This window comes from Salvelinus sp. IW2-2015, linkage group LG4q.1:29 (assembly GCF_002910315.2).
Source record: "Salvelinus sp. IW2-2015 linkage group LG4q.1:29, ASM291031v2, whole genome shotgun sequence".
Taxonomy (NCBI): Eukaryota; Metazoa; Chordata; class Actinopteri; order Salmoniformes; family Salmonidae; genus Salvelinus; species Salvelinus sp. IW2-2015.
In genome coordinates, this window is record NC_036842.1 from 30,761,051 (window position 1) to 30,780,270 (window position 19,220).

The window sequence follows — 19,220 nt, forward strand, 5'->3', positions numbered from 1 at the left end:
ATGTGCAGTTGCAAACCGTAGTCTGGCTTTTTTATTGAGGTTTTGGAGCAGTGGCTTCTTCCTTGCTGAGCGGCCTTTCAGGTTATGTCGATATAAGACTCGTTTTACTGTAGATACTTTTGTACCCGTTTCCTCCAGCATCTTCACAAGGTCCTTTGCTGTTGTTCTGGGATTGATTTGCACTTTTTGCACCAAAGTACGTTCATCTCTAGGAGACAGAACGCGTCTCCTTCCTGAGCGGTATGACGGCTGCATGGTCCCATGGTGTTTATACTTGCGTACTATTGTTTGTACAGATAAACGTGGTACCTTCAGGCGTTTGGAAATTGCTCCCAAGGATGAACCAGAATTGTGGAGGTCAACAATTTTGTTTTTGAGGTCTTAGCTGATTTCTTTTGATTTTCCCATGATGTCAAGCAAAGAGGCACCGAGTTTGAAGGTAGGCCTTGAAATACATCCACAGGTACACCTCCAATTGACTCAAATGATGTCAATTAGCCTATCAGAAGCTTCTGAAGCCATGACATAATTTTCTGGAATTTTCCAAGCTATTTAAAGGCACAGTCAACTTAGTGTATGTAAACTTCTGACCCACTGGAATTATGATACAGTGAATTATAAGTGAAATAATCTGTCTGTAAACAATTGTTGGAAAAATTACTTGTGTCATGCACAAAGTGTATGTCCTAACTGACTTGCCAAAACTATAGTTTGTTAACAAGAAATTTGTGCAGTGGTTGAAAAACTAGTTTTAATGACTCCAACCTAAGTGTATGTAAACTTCCGACTTCAACTGTATTTAACCCCTTATTTTTGTCACTCCATATATACTTCCATACATTTTTACCTTCAGATGAGTTTTGTGAGGCATGTGGGTGTTCTGGAGCAAAACAACTGACCAGTACATGTTCGTTAGGCTCACCTTTACATATTAGTGTGTAGCCCAAACTGTTCAGACGCTACAGACAGAGGGTTGGCAGATCGGCTGTACCGACTTCAGATGAGTCCCAGGACGGAGAACACCATCGTGTTCGTGAGAGTCTCATCTTTCCATAGAGGGGTCATAATAGTTTTTAGGCCAAATCGTTCGGCCGCTACAGACAATTTTGTGAGAAGACCGATTTTCAGGATGTCTCATGGTCTGACAAACACCGCTCTAGCGCTGTCACCTTTCACCACAGATGTGGAAGTGTTACATAAGAGAATGCATGGATTGAGATGCATCTAATGCAGTGGCGATTTTAGCATGTACATCTTGGTGGGGCAATTATATTTTTTTTAAACAAGTTTGACGCATGCCAGCAAAGCCACTACACAACACTAAACAATACATTAATTGCACTATAGCGGTGACAAACGATGCCCACAAACTGTTAGGACAAATATAAAGCTGTCCCAACACCTTAGCCAGATGTAGCAGTGTTATCAGCAGAGCCTCGTCTGACAGCGAAACACTTCATTCAGCCTCATTTACTGCCTTTAAAAAAAACATAGCAGATACGGCTGACTTGCTTAAACAAATGTGGTTTCTACTGACAATTGAGATGTACAAACTATGACATAAGGGGACGACAAGCGGATAAGAGGCAATCCATAATTTAGATTAAGACAATGAGTGCGCTAGGATGGACGTAGTCAATATAACTATTTGTTCAGCACTTTTGAAATGCACAGAATTCAGAACATGGGCCGTTATTACAGTATTCTCCTTGTACACCAAGTTAGAACTGTAGGATAAATAAAGGGGGCATATAAGCAGACAATGAAAGCTCTTACAATATTAAACAGGCTATAGGCCTAATCTGCACCACCAAGTCAGAACAGTAGGCTAAGTTGTGCGGGGAAAAGGGAGCAAATTATTAGGGTGAGGCACATGGGCTACTAACAGCTTACTACACAACATACACTTAGTATTACTTTCTTACCTACAGTATACATATCCCCCTGGCATATAATATATTTTTGGACTCACTTGAACAGGAAGGTGGCGCGGTGGTCCTTCTTGTAGGCTCTAGAAAGAGGCCCGAAATCCAGACTTGGAATTCAGAGTTGGATGACCGTTCAAAATGATTTTCCGTATTTTCCCAGTCGGAGCTAGTTTTATCCGAGTTCCCAGTTGTCTTGAACTCACTGAAGTCTGTGCTTTCCCAGATCCGAGTTTCCAGTTGTTTTGAACGAGGCAGAAATCATGCTGAATTGACAGCATGGCACATGTATTAAAAACTTTCTGGCCCATGGCGTTACCCCCTTTTTTGTGATATCCATTTGGTAGTTACAATATTGTCTCATCGCTGCAATTCCCCTACGGACTCGGCAAAGGTCGAGAGCCCGCACTGCTTCTTGACACACTGCTCGCTTAACCTGGAAGCCAGCCGCACCATCTCAATGTGTCGGAGGAAACACTGTCGATCTGACGCCCGAAGTCGACCGACCGGCCCGCCACAAGGAGTCGCTAGAGCACGATGAGACAAGAACATCCCGTCCGGCCAAACCCTCCCCTAACCCGGACGACGTTGGGCCAATTGTGCGCCGTCCCATGGGTCTCCCAGTCACGGCAGGCAGTGACACAGCCTGGGATCGAACCCCGGGCTGTAGTGGCGCCTTATCACTCATTGTTGAATTTGCGATTTCCAATTTATGTAATGCTTATGTCCAATGGCCGATGAGCACCGATACGTTTTATCTATAATTTCTCTTCATATGGCAAGGATTGAAAAGGATTTTCCAGTAGATTGCCGACTTGATGATGACTGCTTGTCTAGATTGCTAGCTAAGATTTTGAAAGTATGAGGTTGACATCAATCCAATCAAAGCTATGGTAGATATAACGTGATTTTACATTTTATCTGTGGCCAATGACCTTGAGCCTTCTTGGATGGGCACTTCTAATGTAACTCTATGGCAGCATCCAAGGGACTTGAATTTTTGAGCTCTCTCCGTAGATTTTGCGGTGACGTAGTGTCCCCATGAGTGAAATAACACTGAGCCAATCACAGCGCAACTAGAGAACCCCTACGTTACGTATTTTCCGCTGGCTGCCCCACCACCACAGAAAGCACTGAGCTAGGCTGAAACACCTGCATGTGGCTTTATTAACTCATTAATGGATTTATTTTTATATTGTTTGCAAACTGATATGTGACACGTATTAATGCCAGAATAACATGCAAAACAGAAAGAAAAAAATGGCTAAACAGGTGGGGCTCTTCTCTGAATGACACGTCGCCACTGATCCAATGCAAAGAAACGATATCTCTAGCTTAAACTGACATATGTATGGGCATTCTGTTATTTTACTAATTAGGTTTCTGCAGGGGAACGGATCATGACATGAGTTAATATCTCTTCCTCTGTGTCCATCCATCAGAGATGCCCTAACTAAGATGAAGGGTGTGTATGAGAAGAATCCCCAGATGGGAGACCCTGCCAGTGTGGACCCCCGGCTAGTAGAGATGGCAATGAACATCGAGAAACTGCAGTCCGAGGTCCAGAAATTCGAGGTGAGTCATCATAAGCCCTCTTGACCTATCCCAGACATTAATTAATTTCTAGATGCTGGACGGACTGTGAGTGTTGCTAGTATAGCTCTGGAATGAACTACACTAGCAGATCTCATCTCACATCCCTAACGTGCGTGTGTGTGTGTCTGACTGTCCCTACCAGGGATGGCTGGCGGAGGTGGAGGGGAGGTTACCGTCGAGGAGTGACCCTCCCAGGAGACAGAGTGGTCTGTACGAGTCACAGAACAGCAACAGCACCATGGTCGACAACAACTGTGCACAGGACAGAGAGAGGTACAGTACACACAACACACACTCCATTAATCAACACAGCTTTCTAGTTTGTTACAGTATGTGTTGTGAGATTGCTATAGTTACTGTGTGTGTGTGTTTGGTGGTCCTTGAGCAGCCCGGATGGCAGTTACACAGAGGAGCAGAGTTCAGAGACTCAGGTCAAGGTGGCCATAGCAAACACTCCAGAGTTTGATGATGACTTTGACGATGGGGATGAGGAGACACTGCCCACCATCGGCACCTGTAAAGCCGTCTACTCATTTGAAGGTAATACACCTTTAACAGGTAATAGACCAATCAGAGACAACAACACGGGTAATGTGGGCTGGCACATCTATTTGACTATTTGAGAGAAACGCAACAATAATACTTTCCCACCTAGTTTTTTTACACTGTCTCTCTCCCTCCTTTCTTTCCTCCTCCCTCTCTCCCTCAGGTCATAATGAGGGGACTATCTCAGTGACAGAAGGAGAGCTGCTGTTTGTAATAGAGCAGGATAAAGGTGATGGCTGGACGAGGGTCCGCAGGAACGAAGAGGAAGAAGGCTACGTACCCACATCCTACGTCGAGGTCTTTTTGGAAACAAACACCAAAGGTGCTATGACATACATTTAACTGAAGGGTTTTTCTTTTGGGATGGGACGAGAGAAGGATTTGGTGAGAGAAGATGGGAGGAGTGAGGGTGATGGTTGGTTAGACCAGAGTAGACTCCTCCCACTCTCTCCCTCTCTGAAAGATGGACCAATCAGAATTTCCATCTGGCTCTGTCAGGGTTTCCACCCGGGTCAGTTTTGCATTTTAACCTAGAAAGGTCAAGGTTAGGGTTGGGGAAGCTAATCCTAGATCTGTATCTAGGGGAGTGTTGTTTTCCCACTGGTTCTGAGAGAATCCTCTCCTCGTTTGCTTTAGTGCCACTGAGTGGCCAGCCGGGAGCACTGTCATTACCTCTCCAGTCAACTCAATGGGAATCAGGCCAGTTTTAATGATGATTTCAACGAGTGCTGCTGTCTTTTTGTTCCTGATATGCATAGCGTCATATTTACCAACTTTTTGAATCTGCTGCCATTTCTTTCTCCCCAGACATGTAATCAACTGACCTCAAAAGTATATTTGATCATAGCCAATGGCCTCAAAGATAGACTAGTTGAGGTCAGGATGAAAACTAAATGGCAAATGTAAGTTTGTATGTGTATCTGTGTTTGACTGACATAAGATGTGATGGTCTGTATCATCTTCCCACACAGAGGTGATATTTGAAGAGAACTAATATAGGCTCTCAAATAAACTTTTTGGGGGGGTTAAAACCACAGGATAGTTTTTAAAGAGCATGTGGGGAAAAAATCTACACCAGTTGCTTGCTGTCCCCAGTAGTAAAGCATGCTAGATTGTACAATGTAGAAATATGCTAATGAGAAGTTATTGATTCTGCTATACATAATGACTACATGCTGTACCTAATTCATGACAAATATATTGTTTTGAATAACAACCCCTCTCCCTTAGATTGTCTCACTCCTGTACAGTCAAGATGCACCAATCACATACTCACATACTTAGGTCCAAGAAAGAGGCTACTTTATACAGTGGGGCAAAAAAGTATTTAGTCAGCCACCAATTGTGCAAGTTCTCCCACTTAAAAAGATGAGAGAGGCCTGTAATTTTCATCATAGGTACACTTCAACTATGACAGACAAAATGAGGAAAAAAAATCCAGATTGGTGGCTGACTAAATACTTTTTTGCCCCACTGAATATATATATTTTAGTTTTGGACTATTCTGGGCCTTTCTTTTCATACAGGAATACAGTATTGAGAATGAGCAGTACCACCATTTTCCCTCTCTCGGTGAGAACATTGTGAGAACGGACTGTTGTGGGGCTGATTGGAAAGTTGGTGCTTGGTTGGTTGCTAGCTCATGCATGGGTTTTGAGTAGCACCCTTGTGCAGATGAGTTGATTTGAGAAGCATCTGTGCTAAAGTATGGCGTTGACAAACTGTTTTATGCCTCTAAAATATCCAGGCATTTATCTTTTGAAAATTACTGAATTGTGCAATCATAGGCCCAAAAGGTCTCTTGGAAGAGATTCCAACTTTGTCAAACCTCAAAAAGCTCAACAAATATGCCTTCACAACTCTTTCTCCTCAGGCAGTAAAGTAATCCCATTTCTGTCAGTGCTAACACAACCATTCTTCCCCCAAACCAGGGTCCAAATGAAATGTGAGGCATGTTAAATTTATAGTCATTTTATGTTTTACATAACATGTTTTGGTGCATGTTTGAGATTGTTAGAAGCTTAAGTCTCTCTTGGTTTTTGGAAATGATAGATTCACACACAAAGCTGACATTTAGAAACAGTAGCAGAATCAAAAGATTCAATTTTTAAAGGTACAGCAACTGATATTAAAGCCAGAGAGAAGGAGCTTATTGGGTTCTCTGGATTAGATAGTTATTTGACTACAGAACAATATTATTTCCTTCAGAAGACGAATGCAAAGAATAGTGAAGTACATTTTCTTTCCGAGATTCTCGTGTTATTTATACTTTTTTTTCAAATTGCAGATTCCTAAAAGTGTGAGAGCTGGCTCAGGAATGGCAGGGCAAGCAGCCTCAGCGACAGAGCGACCACGTTCCTTTACGGTCAGAAAGTCAGAGAGCGACATGACCGAGGCAAAGACAGGAGACCTATGATGCATCTCAATTTCCAACCTGATACATTTGTAGAGTTCTCTCCTTCTGCAACGGTCTCTGACCAGAAGCAACAATAAGAGAAAAACAAACCAAATTGAGCGCTCCTAAATATTTTATTTTTTAATAGGTTATTATCCATTTATCATTTTGCTTCTTTTGTCTCTGCAAAGCTTTGCTTCTCAATGTACTAACTCGGCTTCCGCTATGCGGCGTTACCGTGGACGCTGTTGGCTCTCTGACCTCGAATGCCCCCCCAAGTTCCAACCCACTTCCCTGCCGCTCCTCCCTAACCCCCCTCCTAAAACACGGCAGGGTGTGGTCAGACAGGGCCGTTACCAGCTCTGAAGCAACCCAATCTGCCCCCGACTACACCATCCCACCAGACAGCAAGCCAAACCAAGTCCCTCTCCAGTCCACACTCCCATCCAAATCAATCAGGTCGATGCAGTTGCAGAATCGCAGAAGGAACAGTCCAGATCCAGCATCACATGGAGGTTCCATGGAAACAACACATTTATTCCACTCTCTGACTACATATTTTGCAGGTTTCAAACGGATTGAAAAACAGAACATGGGCTGATTCGTCATCTGTATGACTGAAGTTCATTTATAGTGTGTGTACGCGTGTGGGTGCCTGTCAGTATCATGTACATCCCCCATACACACTCCATCCATGACTGAGAAAGGGACAGGACTGGGAGTTCCAGGAACGAGAGGGGTTGGAGACAGGTTCACATTACTTCACTCACCTGCACTCTCTCCTTACCATACCATCATGTGTTGTTACTGGCATCCCGTCTGCTCCTCTCTGGCCACACCCCTCCCCTGCAAGTGTCAGCCGCAGGTCATTGACTGCGTTGAGCGCCATGTCACCGCTTAGGGTGGGGCATCTCTCAGGCGGTGCGTGCGGTGTGCATGCTTGCCCTGTCTCCTCCTTGGCTCGCCTTCTCCCGCTTGGCTCAGGGGGCTGGCTTATGCTCGTCGCCTGGCCTTTTTTGTTTCAGTTAACCCACACGGCCTGTTACACTTCTTAACCAGTTTATCCATTTGTCACCTTTTGGGTTCTGTGCCTGTGGATCATCTACTAGCTGTTTCTTATTTCGTTTTTTGTTGTTGCTGTTTGACTGTTCGTCGTCTCTGAAAGCATGTTCACCTACCTGTGTTTTTAACAGTGAGTGTGTGCTCTCCCTCACAGTAACTCCTCCAGCTCAAATCTCATTACCTGAAGAGAAGAAAATGTGGGATTCCAAAACGTCTGCTTCTGAATGATATCATGCACAGTAAAACATTGAATTTGTCCATTTGTTATACTGTATGTATGTAATGTTGTTGGCTGACATTGTATGTGTTTGAGAATTGTGTTGAAGGCAAGCGGTCGTTAGCGTCCACTAGCCTCATCCTGTGGATACATGCTGCGGTGTTTCACGTCTCCACTGTATATCCAACAGGCAGTGTCCCCTGGAAGAGAACTTGAAGATTATTTAAAATTCTCATGTAGTTTGCTTGGGCCACTTACTACTGCGTGTGGAAGTATTGTATACTGTGATCCACACACCTTTTCCACAATGTTGTGACTGAATATGAGACAAGACAAACTTCCTATTGGGCCTTAACTGGGTTGATCCTAGCTACCACTTAATCTAAAAACAAGTTCAAGTTGTGTCACATGCACAAGTACAGTGAAATGCTTAACTTGCATGCTCTACCCAACAGTGCAGTAATCAGGGGGAGTAAGATGCCATTCTATTATCTATGGTATGTTGACTAGGTCGAGACATCTCGTTTTTTTTATAAAGGTGGTGAAGGTAGATTACTCTCAATGTCTACAGAGGTGATGATGTCCACTGTTTCCCTTTCTTGAACGCATATAAACATTTTAATTTTGTAATTATTTTTTAACAGTGTTTGGTCGAAGAGATTGCTTTTTAATTTGAGCTAGTTTCTAGCTGGAAAACTGTTGCACCTGAATTACAAACCACTTGATGATGAAACCAGTTGTTTGATCTGCCTGAAGTCACTGTAGATAAAGTAATGAAAAATATTGTTTTGTGTAATGAAGCAATTAGTGATACTATTAGCCTCAGGTATTTCCCAAATGGCTCCCTATATAGTACACTACTTTTGATCAGGCTCTGGTCAAAATAATTGCACTATGTAGGGAATAGGGTGCCATTTGGGACTCAGCCTTAAGAGTGTTTTGGGAAAAAACTATTCCAGTATTATTACTCAAGCAACATTTCAAGGAGCAGTAACTGAAATGGTATCAATGCAAACCATGTATATTATCAGCAGCACCACAATTGAAGAGTGATCCATCACCATGTGGAGTCCTAGTCACTTGACATAATTTAAAAAGACAAGCAGCGCAAATCTGCATGTTCTTTGGCCGAGAACCAGGTCAGGTCAAAGTTTCACTTTGCTATTCCCACCCGTCCAGCTCTTATTTTGACTAGTGTAGATGTTGACTTGGCAGTTGTTTTGTTTGTTTGTGAGAAGTGAAAAGGCAAAACTGATTTTCATGCAGACCATCAGAAGGTGCATCTCTGTGCTGTGCTGACTGACAGACATACCCACTCAGAGAGCCAGTATAGAGAAAAATCTGCTTAACTCTCGACTGAGACCAACCCAGACCTCCAGCCAGGCCCCAGTGCACCTGTACAAAAGAAAATGGCTTGTTGAAATTAGAGAGAATATATATAAATAAATATGGATTAAACTAAGACAAAAAAGGAAATAAATATATTTTTAAGGTTAACTATTAAAGGCCGTACTTTGTTTTCTCTGCTTTGCTAAGACAGTTTTTTTGTTCTTTTCTTGTGTAAAGTCTGCCAAATTATGTGTTTAGCACTTTTGTTTGTGTTCAAGTTGGTATATGCTTATGTTTTAGAGCACTGAATACTTTGTATTGTGTTAACTGTGCCAATTAAATACATGTAGAAAATAACTGACTTTTTTTCATTGTGTGAGTGGTCTGAGTTAGGCTTACACTGGAACATACAACACACCTGCTCTTTCCATAACAGATGGACCAGGTGAAAGCTATGATCCCTTACGGCTGTCACTTGTTAAATCCACTTCAATCAGTGTAGATGAAGGGAGGAGACAGGTTAAATAAGTGTTTTTAAGCCTTTAGACAATTGAGAAATCGATTGTCTATGTTTGCGATTGAGGGTGAATGGGCAAGACAAAAGGTTTAAGTGAACAGGGTATGGTAGTAGGTGCCAGGCATACCAGTTTGAGTGTCAAAAACGGCAACGCTGCTGGGTTTCACACTCAACAGTTTCCCGTCTGTGTATCAAGAATGGTCCACCACCCAAAGGCCATCCAGCCAACTTGACACAACTGTAGGAAGTATTGGAGTCAGCATGGGTCAGCATTCCTGTGGAACCCTTGACACCTTGTAGAGTCCATGCCCCAACTAATTGAGGCCATTCTGAGGGCAAAAGGGGGTGTAACTCAATATTAGGACGGTGTGCCTAATGTTTTGTACTCTGTACTACACTATATTATCTCTAATAATATACGTCAGACATGGTGGCACAAAAACACCAGATACAACAGGTTTAGAAAATGAGTTAGAGGATGGGGAAGGGGAAGGGCTTACAGCAGGGGTTTAGAAGTCATTGTGTCCTAGGGGCCAAATTCCGGCTTCACTGTGGTCTGGCGGGCCGCTGCCGTATTGTGCAAGGATTTTTTGGGGGGGAATTCCTTTATCCATTGTTTGTAGAGTATCTGATGAGTACCTAGGACTCTAGCCTTCATTTTGCTGTCAAATTCCGCAAAAAAAATATTATTTTTGGAAATGTCGATGCTCCTTGACTGTCTACCTTTTGTTTCAGTGGCAGGCTAATATTACTTTGTCATTTCTACCCAGTTTAGTCATTCAAGTAGGTTTTTCCAAGAACACACAACATGGGTTAGAGGTGAGAATAGAATACACTTGACTAGAATTGAATACAACTGTGACACTACCAGGTGAATAACCTGTGAAGAAGAGGGGGTTAGTTGCCTGATGACGCTCCCTGATTTGAATTCTGCTGCTCTAATCGATTGATACATGCATTCAGTCTGAAACTGACATCCTAGAAGTTGTTTGTGTGACTTCTAAATGAGGGGTGTTGTACAAAACAAATTCATCTGCGATTGGATAGTCTAACAAATCTAACCAATCAGAGTATCAAAGCTGATAAAGACATCACGTAGGCTGGCTCTGGCCCAACCTAGGGCTGCTGCGGTGACCGTATTACCTCCACACTGGCAGTCATGAGTCATGACCGCAGTAAAATTCCACGGTCAAGGTAATCTCCTTTTATCCACTCTGGACATGCTTTGGTAGTACCCAACTGCTAACTACCATGGGATCCTAATGGCCTGGTACTCAGGGCTCTATTGTCCCTTCATCAGGTCCTAATGGCCTGGTACTCAGTGGTTAGAGGGACAATAGAGCCCTCTGAAATAAATGCAAATGGAGCAGCAGGTAGCCTAGTGGTTAGTGTTGGACTAGTAACCGAAAGGTTGTAAGATCGAATCCCCGAGCTAACAAGGTAAAAATCTGTCGTTCTTCCCCTGAACAAGGCAGTTAACCCACTGTTCCTAGGCCGTCATTGAAAATAAGAATTTGTTCTTAACTGACTTGCCTAGTTAAATAAAGTTTTTTTTTTTTAAATGCTCTCAAAAATCACATCAAACATCAAAACAGAAGGCCTGTCATACTTTTAAAACTCACCTCACTGTGACGATCAATTTGAAAGTTCAACAGCAGATTGAGACAGTGTAAAACAGGGTTGTTGTGGATGTTGTTTCAAAACCTAACACAACGAAATGGACAGCTCTTTCTAAGGTGATGATTAATTCAAAACACCTATACACATATCAGAGCATATTCATAGGCTTATGAGCCCAAGCATGAAAAAAAAACAGAATTAAAAATATGATTGTGCCTTTATACAATACATAGCCTACCGTATGCATGGCAGAAAAACTAACTAAATTGATAAAAATGTCTTTGGTACATAATTGGTCTAGGCTTTGAGTGTGGACTGTATTATTATGCATACTGGATGGACTGGTTACCTTATGCTCCAACATTTCTATTCATGAGTCTGTGAGAGTAGTATAGCCCTTGGCGATGCGGTTGGTTCATTGATTGTGCAGGGTGGTTTACAGTTAGCCTACAATTAGTGAATTTTTATTTGATTTTGAATAGCCTAGTAATAAGGGCAAAATTAATTGGGTGACACACTACCTTTAGCTATACAGAATATCTCACCACCATGTGTTTCCATCTCCTCCTCTCTCCTTTATTCCTTTCTCGAGCACGCAGACGGGCTGTCAACAGAAATACCCTACAGAAATACACTGATCGTCGAACATCTCATTCCAAAATCACAGGTATTAATATGGAGTTGGTCCCCCCTTTGATGCTATAACAGCCACTCTTCTAGGAAGGCTTTCCACTAGATGTTGGAACATTGCTGCGGGGACTTGCTTCCATTCAGCCACAAGAGTATTAGTGAGGTCAGGCAATTAGGCCTGGCTTGCAGTCGGTGTACCAATTCATCCAAAAAGGTGTTAGATGGAGTTGAGATCAGGGCTCTGTGCAGGCCAGTCAAGTTCTTCCACACCGATCTCAAAAAAAATCTCTATGGACCTCGCTTTGTGCACGGGGACATTGTCATGCTGAAACAGGAAAGGGACTTCCCCAAACTGTTGCCACAAAGTTGGAAGCACAGAATCGTCTAGAATGTCATTGCATGCTGTAGCGTTAAGATTTTCCTTCACTGGAACTAAGGGGCCCGAACCATGAAAAACAGCCCCAGACCATTATTCATCCGCCATCAAACTTTACAGTTGGCACTATGCAATGGGGCAGGTAGCATTATCCTGGCATCCACCAAACCCAGATTTGTCCGTCGGACTGCCAGATGGTGTTTCCACTGCTCCAGAGTCCAATGACGGCCAGCTTTACACCATTCCAACAGACGCTTGTCATTGTGCATGGTGATCTTAGGCTTGTGTGCGGCTGCTCGGCCATGGAAACCCATTTCATGAAGCTCCCGACAAACAGTTCTTGTGTTGACGTTGCACCCAGTGACAGCTTGAAACTCGGTAGTGAGTATTGCAACCGAGGACAGACAATTTTTAAGCACTACGCGCTTCAGCACTTGGCGGTCCCGTTCTGTGAGCTTGTGTGGCCTACCCCTTCGCGGCTGCACAGTTGTTGCTCCTAGACGTTTCCACGTCACAATAAATTTACAGTTGACTGGGGCAACGCTTGCATGGCAGAAATTTGATTAACTGACTTGTTGGAAAGGTGGCATCCTATGACAGTGCCACATTAAAAGTCACTGAGCTCTTTCGTACAGGCCATTCTACTGCCAATGTTTGTCTATGGAGATTGCATGGCAGTGTGCTCGATTTTATACACCTGTCAGCAACGGGTGTGGCTGAAATAGCCGAATCCACTAATTTGAAGGGGTGTCCACATACACTACATGGCCAAAAGTATGTTTTGTTGCGATGTTCCTGAAAATATTTCACATCGTTTACTAAATTAAGCACTGGGTACCCTGGGTAGCAGGAACAAGGTTGGAGAGCCCATGGCATACAGAGTTTGGGCAGAGTATCACTTGTCTGGCAGTGCACATGCTCCTCAAACAGTGGTTGATGAAATGAGTGTTATATTTATTTCTCAGCTGCTCATATTAAGCACATGCTCTGCTATAAAATTGAAGTAGCCTACAAAAGGTAAAGGGGGATACCTGGTCAACTGAATGCATTCAGCTGAAATGAGTCTTCCGCATTTAACCCAACCCCTCTGAATCAGAAAGGTGTGGCTGGATGGAAAGCGCCTGGCCTCCATTCGCTATTTGAGTGCATACATATGACGTCTTCCCCCCCCTGCGCCTGCCCATTTAATAATGGACCATTCTAAATCGAAACTAATTTTACATATTAGATTAAGATTAAGTTGAGAATAGTCTGATGGGTGAACAAGAACATATGACCACTTCATGAGAGAACAGCTGTGTACAGTCGTGGCCAAATGTTTTGAGAATGACACAAATATTAATTTCCACAAAGTTTGCTGCTTCAGTGTCTTTAGATATTTTTGTCAGATGTTACTATGGAATACTGAAGTATAATTACAAGCATTTCATAAGTGTCAAAGGCTTTTATTGACAATTACATGAAGTTGATGCAAAGAGTCAATAGTTGCAGTGTTGACCCTTCTTTTTCAAGACCTCTGTAATCCGCCCTGGCATGCTGTCAATTAACTTCTGGGCCACATCCTGACTGATGGCAGCCCATTCTTGCATAATTAATGATTGGAGTTTGTCAGAATTTGTGGGGTTTTGTTTGTCCACCCGCCTCTTGAGGATTGACCACAAGTTCTCAATGGGATTAAGTTCTGGGGAGTTTCCAGTCCATTGACCCAGAATATAGATGTTTTGTTCCCCGAGCCACTTATTTATCACTTTTGCCTTATGGCAATGTGCTCCATCATGCTGGAAAAGGCATTGTTCGTCACCAAACTGTTCCTGGATGGTTGGGAGAAGTTGCTCTCGGAGGATGTGTTGGTACCATTCTTTATTCATGGCTGTGTTCTTAGGCAAAATAGTGAGTGAGCCCACTCCGTTGGCTGAGAAACAACCCCACACATGAATGGTCTCAGGATGCTTTACTGTTGGCATGACACAGGACTGATGGTAGCGCTCACCTTGTCTTCTCTGGACAAGCTTTTTTTCCGGATACCCCAAACAATCAGATAGGGGATTCATCAGAGAAAATGACGTTACCCCAGTCCTCAGCATTCCAATCCCTATACCTTTTGCAGAATATCAGTCTGTCCCTGATGTTTTTCCTGATGAGAAGTGGCTTCTTTGCTGCCCTTCTTGACACCAGGCCATCCTCCAAAAGTATTCGCCTCACTGTGCGTGCAGATGCACTCACACCTGCCTGATGCCATTCCTGAGCAAGCTCTGTACTGGTGGTGCCCCGATTCCGCAGCTGAATCAACTTTAGGAGACAGTCCTGGCGCTTGCTGGACTTTCTTGGGAGCCCTGAACTCTTCTTCACAACAATTGAACCGCTCTCCTTGAAGTTCTTGATGATCCGATAAATGATTGATTTAGGTGCAATCTTATTGGCAGCAATATCCTTGCCTGTGAAGCCCTTTTTGTGCAAAGCAATGATGACGGCACGTGTTTCCTTGCAGGTAACCATGGTTGACAGAGGAAGAACAATGATTCCAAGCACCACCCTTCTTTTGAAGCTTCCAGTCTGTTATTCGAACTCAATCAYCATGACAGAGTGATCTCCAGCCTTGTCCCCATCAACATTCACACCTGTGTTAACGAGAGAATCACTGACATGATGTCAACTGGTCCTTTTGGTCCAGGAATGAAATGCAGTGGAAATGTTTTTGGAGGATTCAGTTCATTTGCATGGCAAAGAGGGARTTTGCAATTAATTGCAATTCATCTGATCACTCTTCATAACATTCTGGAGTATACAGTGGGGCAAAAAAGTATTTAGTCAGCCACCAATTGTGCAAGTTCTCCCACTTAAACAGATGAGAGAGGCCTGTAATTTTCATCATAGGTACACTTCAACTATGACAGACAAAATGAGGAAAAAAAATCCAGAAAATCACATTGTAGGATTTTTTATGAATTTATTTGCAAATTATGGTGGAAAGTAAGTATTTGGTCACCTACAAACAAGCAAGATTTCTGGCTCTCACAGACCTTCTTTAAGAGGCTCCTCTGTCCTCCACTCGTTACCTGTATTAATGGCACCTGTTTGAACTTGTTATCAGTATAAAAGACACCTGTCCACAACCTCAAACAGTCACACTCCAAACTCCACTATGGCCAAGACCAAAGAGCTGTCAAAGGACACCAGAAACAAAATTGTAGACCTGCACCAGGCTGGGAAGACCGAATCTGCAATAGGTAAGCAGCTTGGTTTGAAGAAATCAACTGTGGGAGCAATTATTAGGAAATGGAAGACATTCAAGACCACTGATAATCTCCCTCGATCTGGGGCTCCATGCAAGATCTCACCCCGTGGGGTCAAAATGATCACAAGAACTGTGAGCAAAAATCCCAGAACCACACGGGGGGACCTAGTGAATGACCTGCAGAGAGCTGGGACCAAAGTAACAAAGCCTACCATCAGTAACACACTACGCCGCCAGGGACTCAAATCCTGCAGTGCCAGACGTGTCCCCCTGCTTAAGCCAGTACATGTCCAGGCCCGTCTGAAGTTTGCTAGAGAGCATTTGGATGATCCAGAAGAAGATTGGGAGAATGTCATATGGTCAGATGAAACCAAAATATAACTTTTTGGTAAAAACTCAACTCGTCGTGTTTGGAGGATAAAGAATGCTGAGTTGCATCCAAAGAACACCATACCTACTGTGCAGCATGGTGGTGGAAACATCATGCTTTGGGGCTGTTTTTCTGCAAAGGGACCAGGACGACTGATCCGTGTAAAGGAAAGAATGAATGGGGCCATGTATCGTGAGATTTTGAGTGAAAACCTCCTTCCATCAGCAAGGGCATTGAAGATGAAACGTGGCTGGGTCTTTCAGCATGACAATGATCCCAAACACACCGCCCGGGCAACGAAGGAGTGGCTTCGTAAGAAGCATTTCAACGTCCTGGAGTGGCCTAGCCAGTCTCCAGATCTCAACCCCATAGAAAATCTTTGGAGGGAGTTGAAAGTCCGTGTTGCCCAGCAACAGCCCCAAAACATCACTGCTCTAGAGGAGATCTGCATGGAGGAATGGGKCAAAATACCAGCAACAGTGTGTGAAAACCTTGTGAAGACTTACAGAAAACGTTTGACCTCTGTCATTGCCAACAAAGGGTATATAACAAAGTATTGAGATAAATAAGTATTTGGTCAATAACAAAAGTTTTCCACCATAATTTGCAAATAAATTCATAAAAAATCCTACAATGTGATTTTCTGGAGATAATTTTTTTTCTCATTTTGTCTGTCATAGTTGAAGTGTACCTATGATGAAAATTACAGGCCTCTCTCATCTTTTTAAGTGGGAGAACTTGCACAATTGGTGGCTGACTAAATACTTTTTTGCCCCACTATGTGTAACAGCTTCCGTCCCTCTCCTCGCCCTTACCTGGGCTCAAACCAGGGACCATCTGCACACATCAACAACAGCCACCCTCGAAGCATCGTTACCCATTGCGCCACAGAGGGTCTCAAGGTCTCAGAGCAAGTGACGTCACCGATTGAAACGCTATTAGCGCGCACCACCGCTAACTAGCTAGCCATTTCACATCGGTTACATATGCAAATTGCCATCATACAAACTGAGGCAGCAGACTTTGTGAAAATTAACATTTGGACACGACTGTACAGCCTGAGGCAAGGAACAGAGAGCAAGCTTTTTTTTGCTACTTTCTCAAATAATCAATAGCCTATATATCGCACCACACAGCCCATATATGTTTTGATTTCTAAGACATTCTTAGGTTTGTATCATTCTCAACTAAAGTTGCCAAATAAATCTAAATCTAGCGTATAGGACCTGTTTCAAATTATCACCTTAATGCTCAACATAGCCATTTCAAATGCGCACTCGCTCTCCATTTAATTTAGCTAAGTTTAATTAAATTCTTTAGACCAGACAAAAATAAGTAATGGATTTAATGTGATGATGTATATTAAATAGATGTATTAGACCTTTTAAAATGTAGACGTTCCAAAGGCTCACATCAGCAGCTTGTACACATAGAGGCCTGGAGATGCTACAATTATTTATGTTCATTAACATGTCATTACCATAAAACTGGCACTCTTTTGCATGACAATAACTGCCTGACAGAATTACTTGAACCCCACAGCCCTAGCCCTCCCCAACAACTTCTAGAACCAAATCAGAACGGCCATAATTTGTTACCATTCTAGAAATCATTGGGGAGGGAGACAAGCCTAAGATCACCATGCGCAATGCCAAGCGTCGGCTGGAGTGGTGTAAAGCTCGCCGCCATTGGACTCTGGAGCAGTGGAAACACATTCTCTGGAGTGATCAATCACACTTCACCATTTTTTATTTTACCAGGCAAGCCAGTTAAGAACAAATTCTTATTTACAATGACAGCCTAGGAACAGTGGGTTAACTGCCTTGTTCAGGGGCAGAACGACAGATGTTTACCTTGTCAGCTCTGGGATTCGATCTAGCAACCTTCACTGGCCAAACACTCTAACCACTAGGCTACCTGCCGCCTCTGGCCATCCGACGGACAAATCTTAACGCTGCAGCATACAAAGAAATTCTAGACGATTCTGTGCTTCCAACTGTGTGGCAACAGTTTGGGAAATGCCCTTTCCTGTTTCAGCATGACAATGCCCCCGTGCACAAGGCAAGATCAATACAGAAATGGTTTGGAACACTTGACTCTCCTGCAGAGCCCTGACCTCAATTAAGGTCCTTATGCTTCCAAAACCATACCGCAAGCAGTGTGTTAGCTAATGTTCACACTGGGCTCTTAACAAAACTCCCCCGTACAGAAGATGCCTTCATCCAATGACTCTTATGCGTAATGTAATGGAACTGAGTCATGATCAAGGGCTAGATACTAACTAGCTATAGCTAACTTTCCCCCTTTTAAAGGGTAGCTAGCGTAAACGTAACCACATTTAACATATGGATTTGCAATTACATGCTAGCACGTCTAGTAAATAACGTTACCACTGAGGCTGGGAACTAGTTAGGTAGTACCGGTTCTCCATATGATGTTGATAAATGGTGCATTTTGGGTAGTTCTGAATATATCCGGAAATAAGTTAACAGATATGTAAAAACACAACTCAGTTTGTAGTGATAGGTAATCCTACCTACAACTAAGTTACTAAGTCGTTTGACCAGACTGTGTTGTTACTTTCAGTAAAAACACCTGCTTCATACCCTTTAGGAAGGCTGGGTTTCTGTTAGCTATCATTGGCGTCTAAAGGGCGTAACTTAGCTAGTTAAGACTGGTAAAGTAAACTGACAACATCCAGCAGCTATAAATGTAACATTAGCTATACTTAGTTTAAGCATTTTGACCACTCATCTGTCAATAAGTATATAATCTGACCACAGATGAAGAGAGAGGGATATCAAGAACTTCCAACGCAACTTCATGCTTCTCATCCATGCAGTACTGTTTTGACTTGAGCTGAACATTTCAAAACGTGTTATTTTGCCAAACTTCCCTTCCCCTTCAAATTCTCTCGTTAAAGACGTTTCCCATTTTAACCAATCCAATCTTTTCTGTTTGAACTTTAACCTACTGTACGTCATTGGCGTCAGCTGATGGAGGCAAAAATAACATTGTTCGTTTTCGAGACAAGGACGAAAGTAAGTAGACAACTAACTACAATCAGAAACCGAATAGGTAGTTGTTTCATAGCATATACCAAAACGGTCTGGTTTAAATTCAAAAATATTTTGTTGACTTCCTGGATCGATGTCATTGGCTCACACCAATGATATGGAAGTTTTAGGCAATGCATTCTGGGCCTTTTCGTAGATATAACGAATAAATTTATATAACTACTGATTTGGATTTAGACAAACATTGCACGTATTAGAAAATAGTATATTTTATCATTGTTATTGTATATTTAGCCATATTGGTAGATTACATTTGAGAAACCATAGACAATACGTTTATACTCGAGCAGTCATATATATAGAGGTCATTTGACAACAACATTAT

The 19,220-nt window shown here is 42.8% G+C and overlaps 1 protein-coding gene across 1 annotated transcript in view; it reads left to right on the plus strand.

Moving 5' to 3' along the window:
* The window catches only part of LOC111961806 (formin-binding protein 1-like), a 111,237-nt gene extending 104,889 nt beyond the window's left edge, over positions 1–6,348 (plus strand). Inside the window, 4 exon segments of the mRNA XM_070442808.1 lie at positions 3,368–3,500; positions 3,664–3,794; positions 3,910–4,061; positions 4,231–6,348. Coding sequence (XP_070298909.1) covers positions 3,368–3,500; positions 3,664–3,794; positions 3,910–4,061; positions 4,231–4,409 — 595 coding nt within the window. The 3' untranslated portion in view covers positions 4,410–6,348.
* Positions 6,349–19,220: the final 12,872 nt, after the last annotated feature.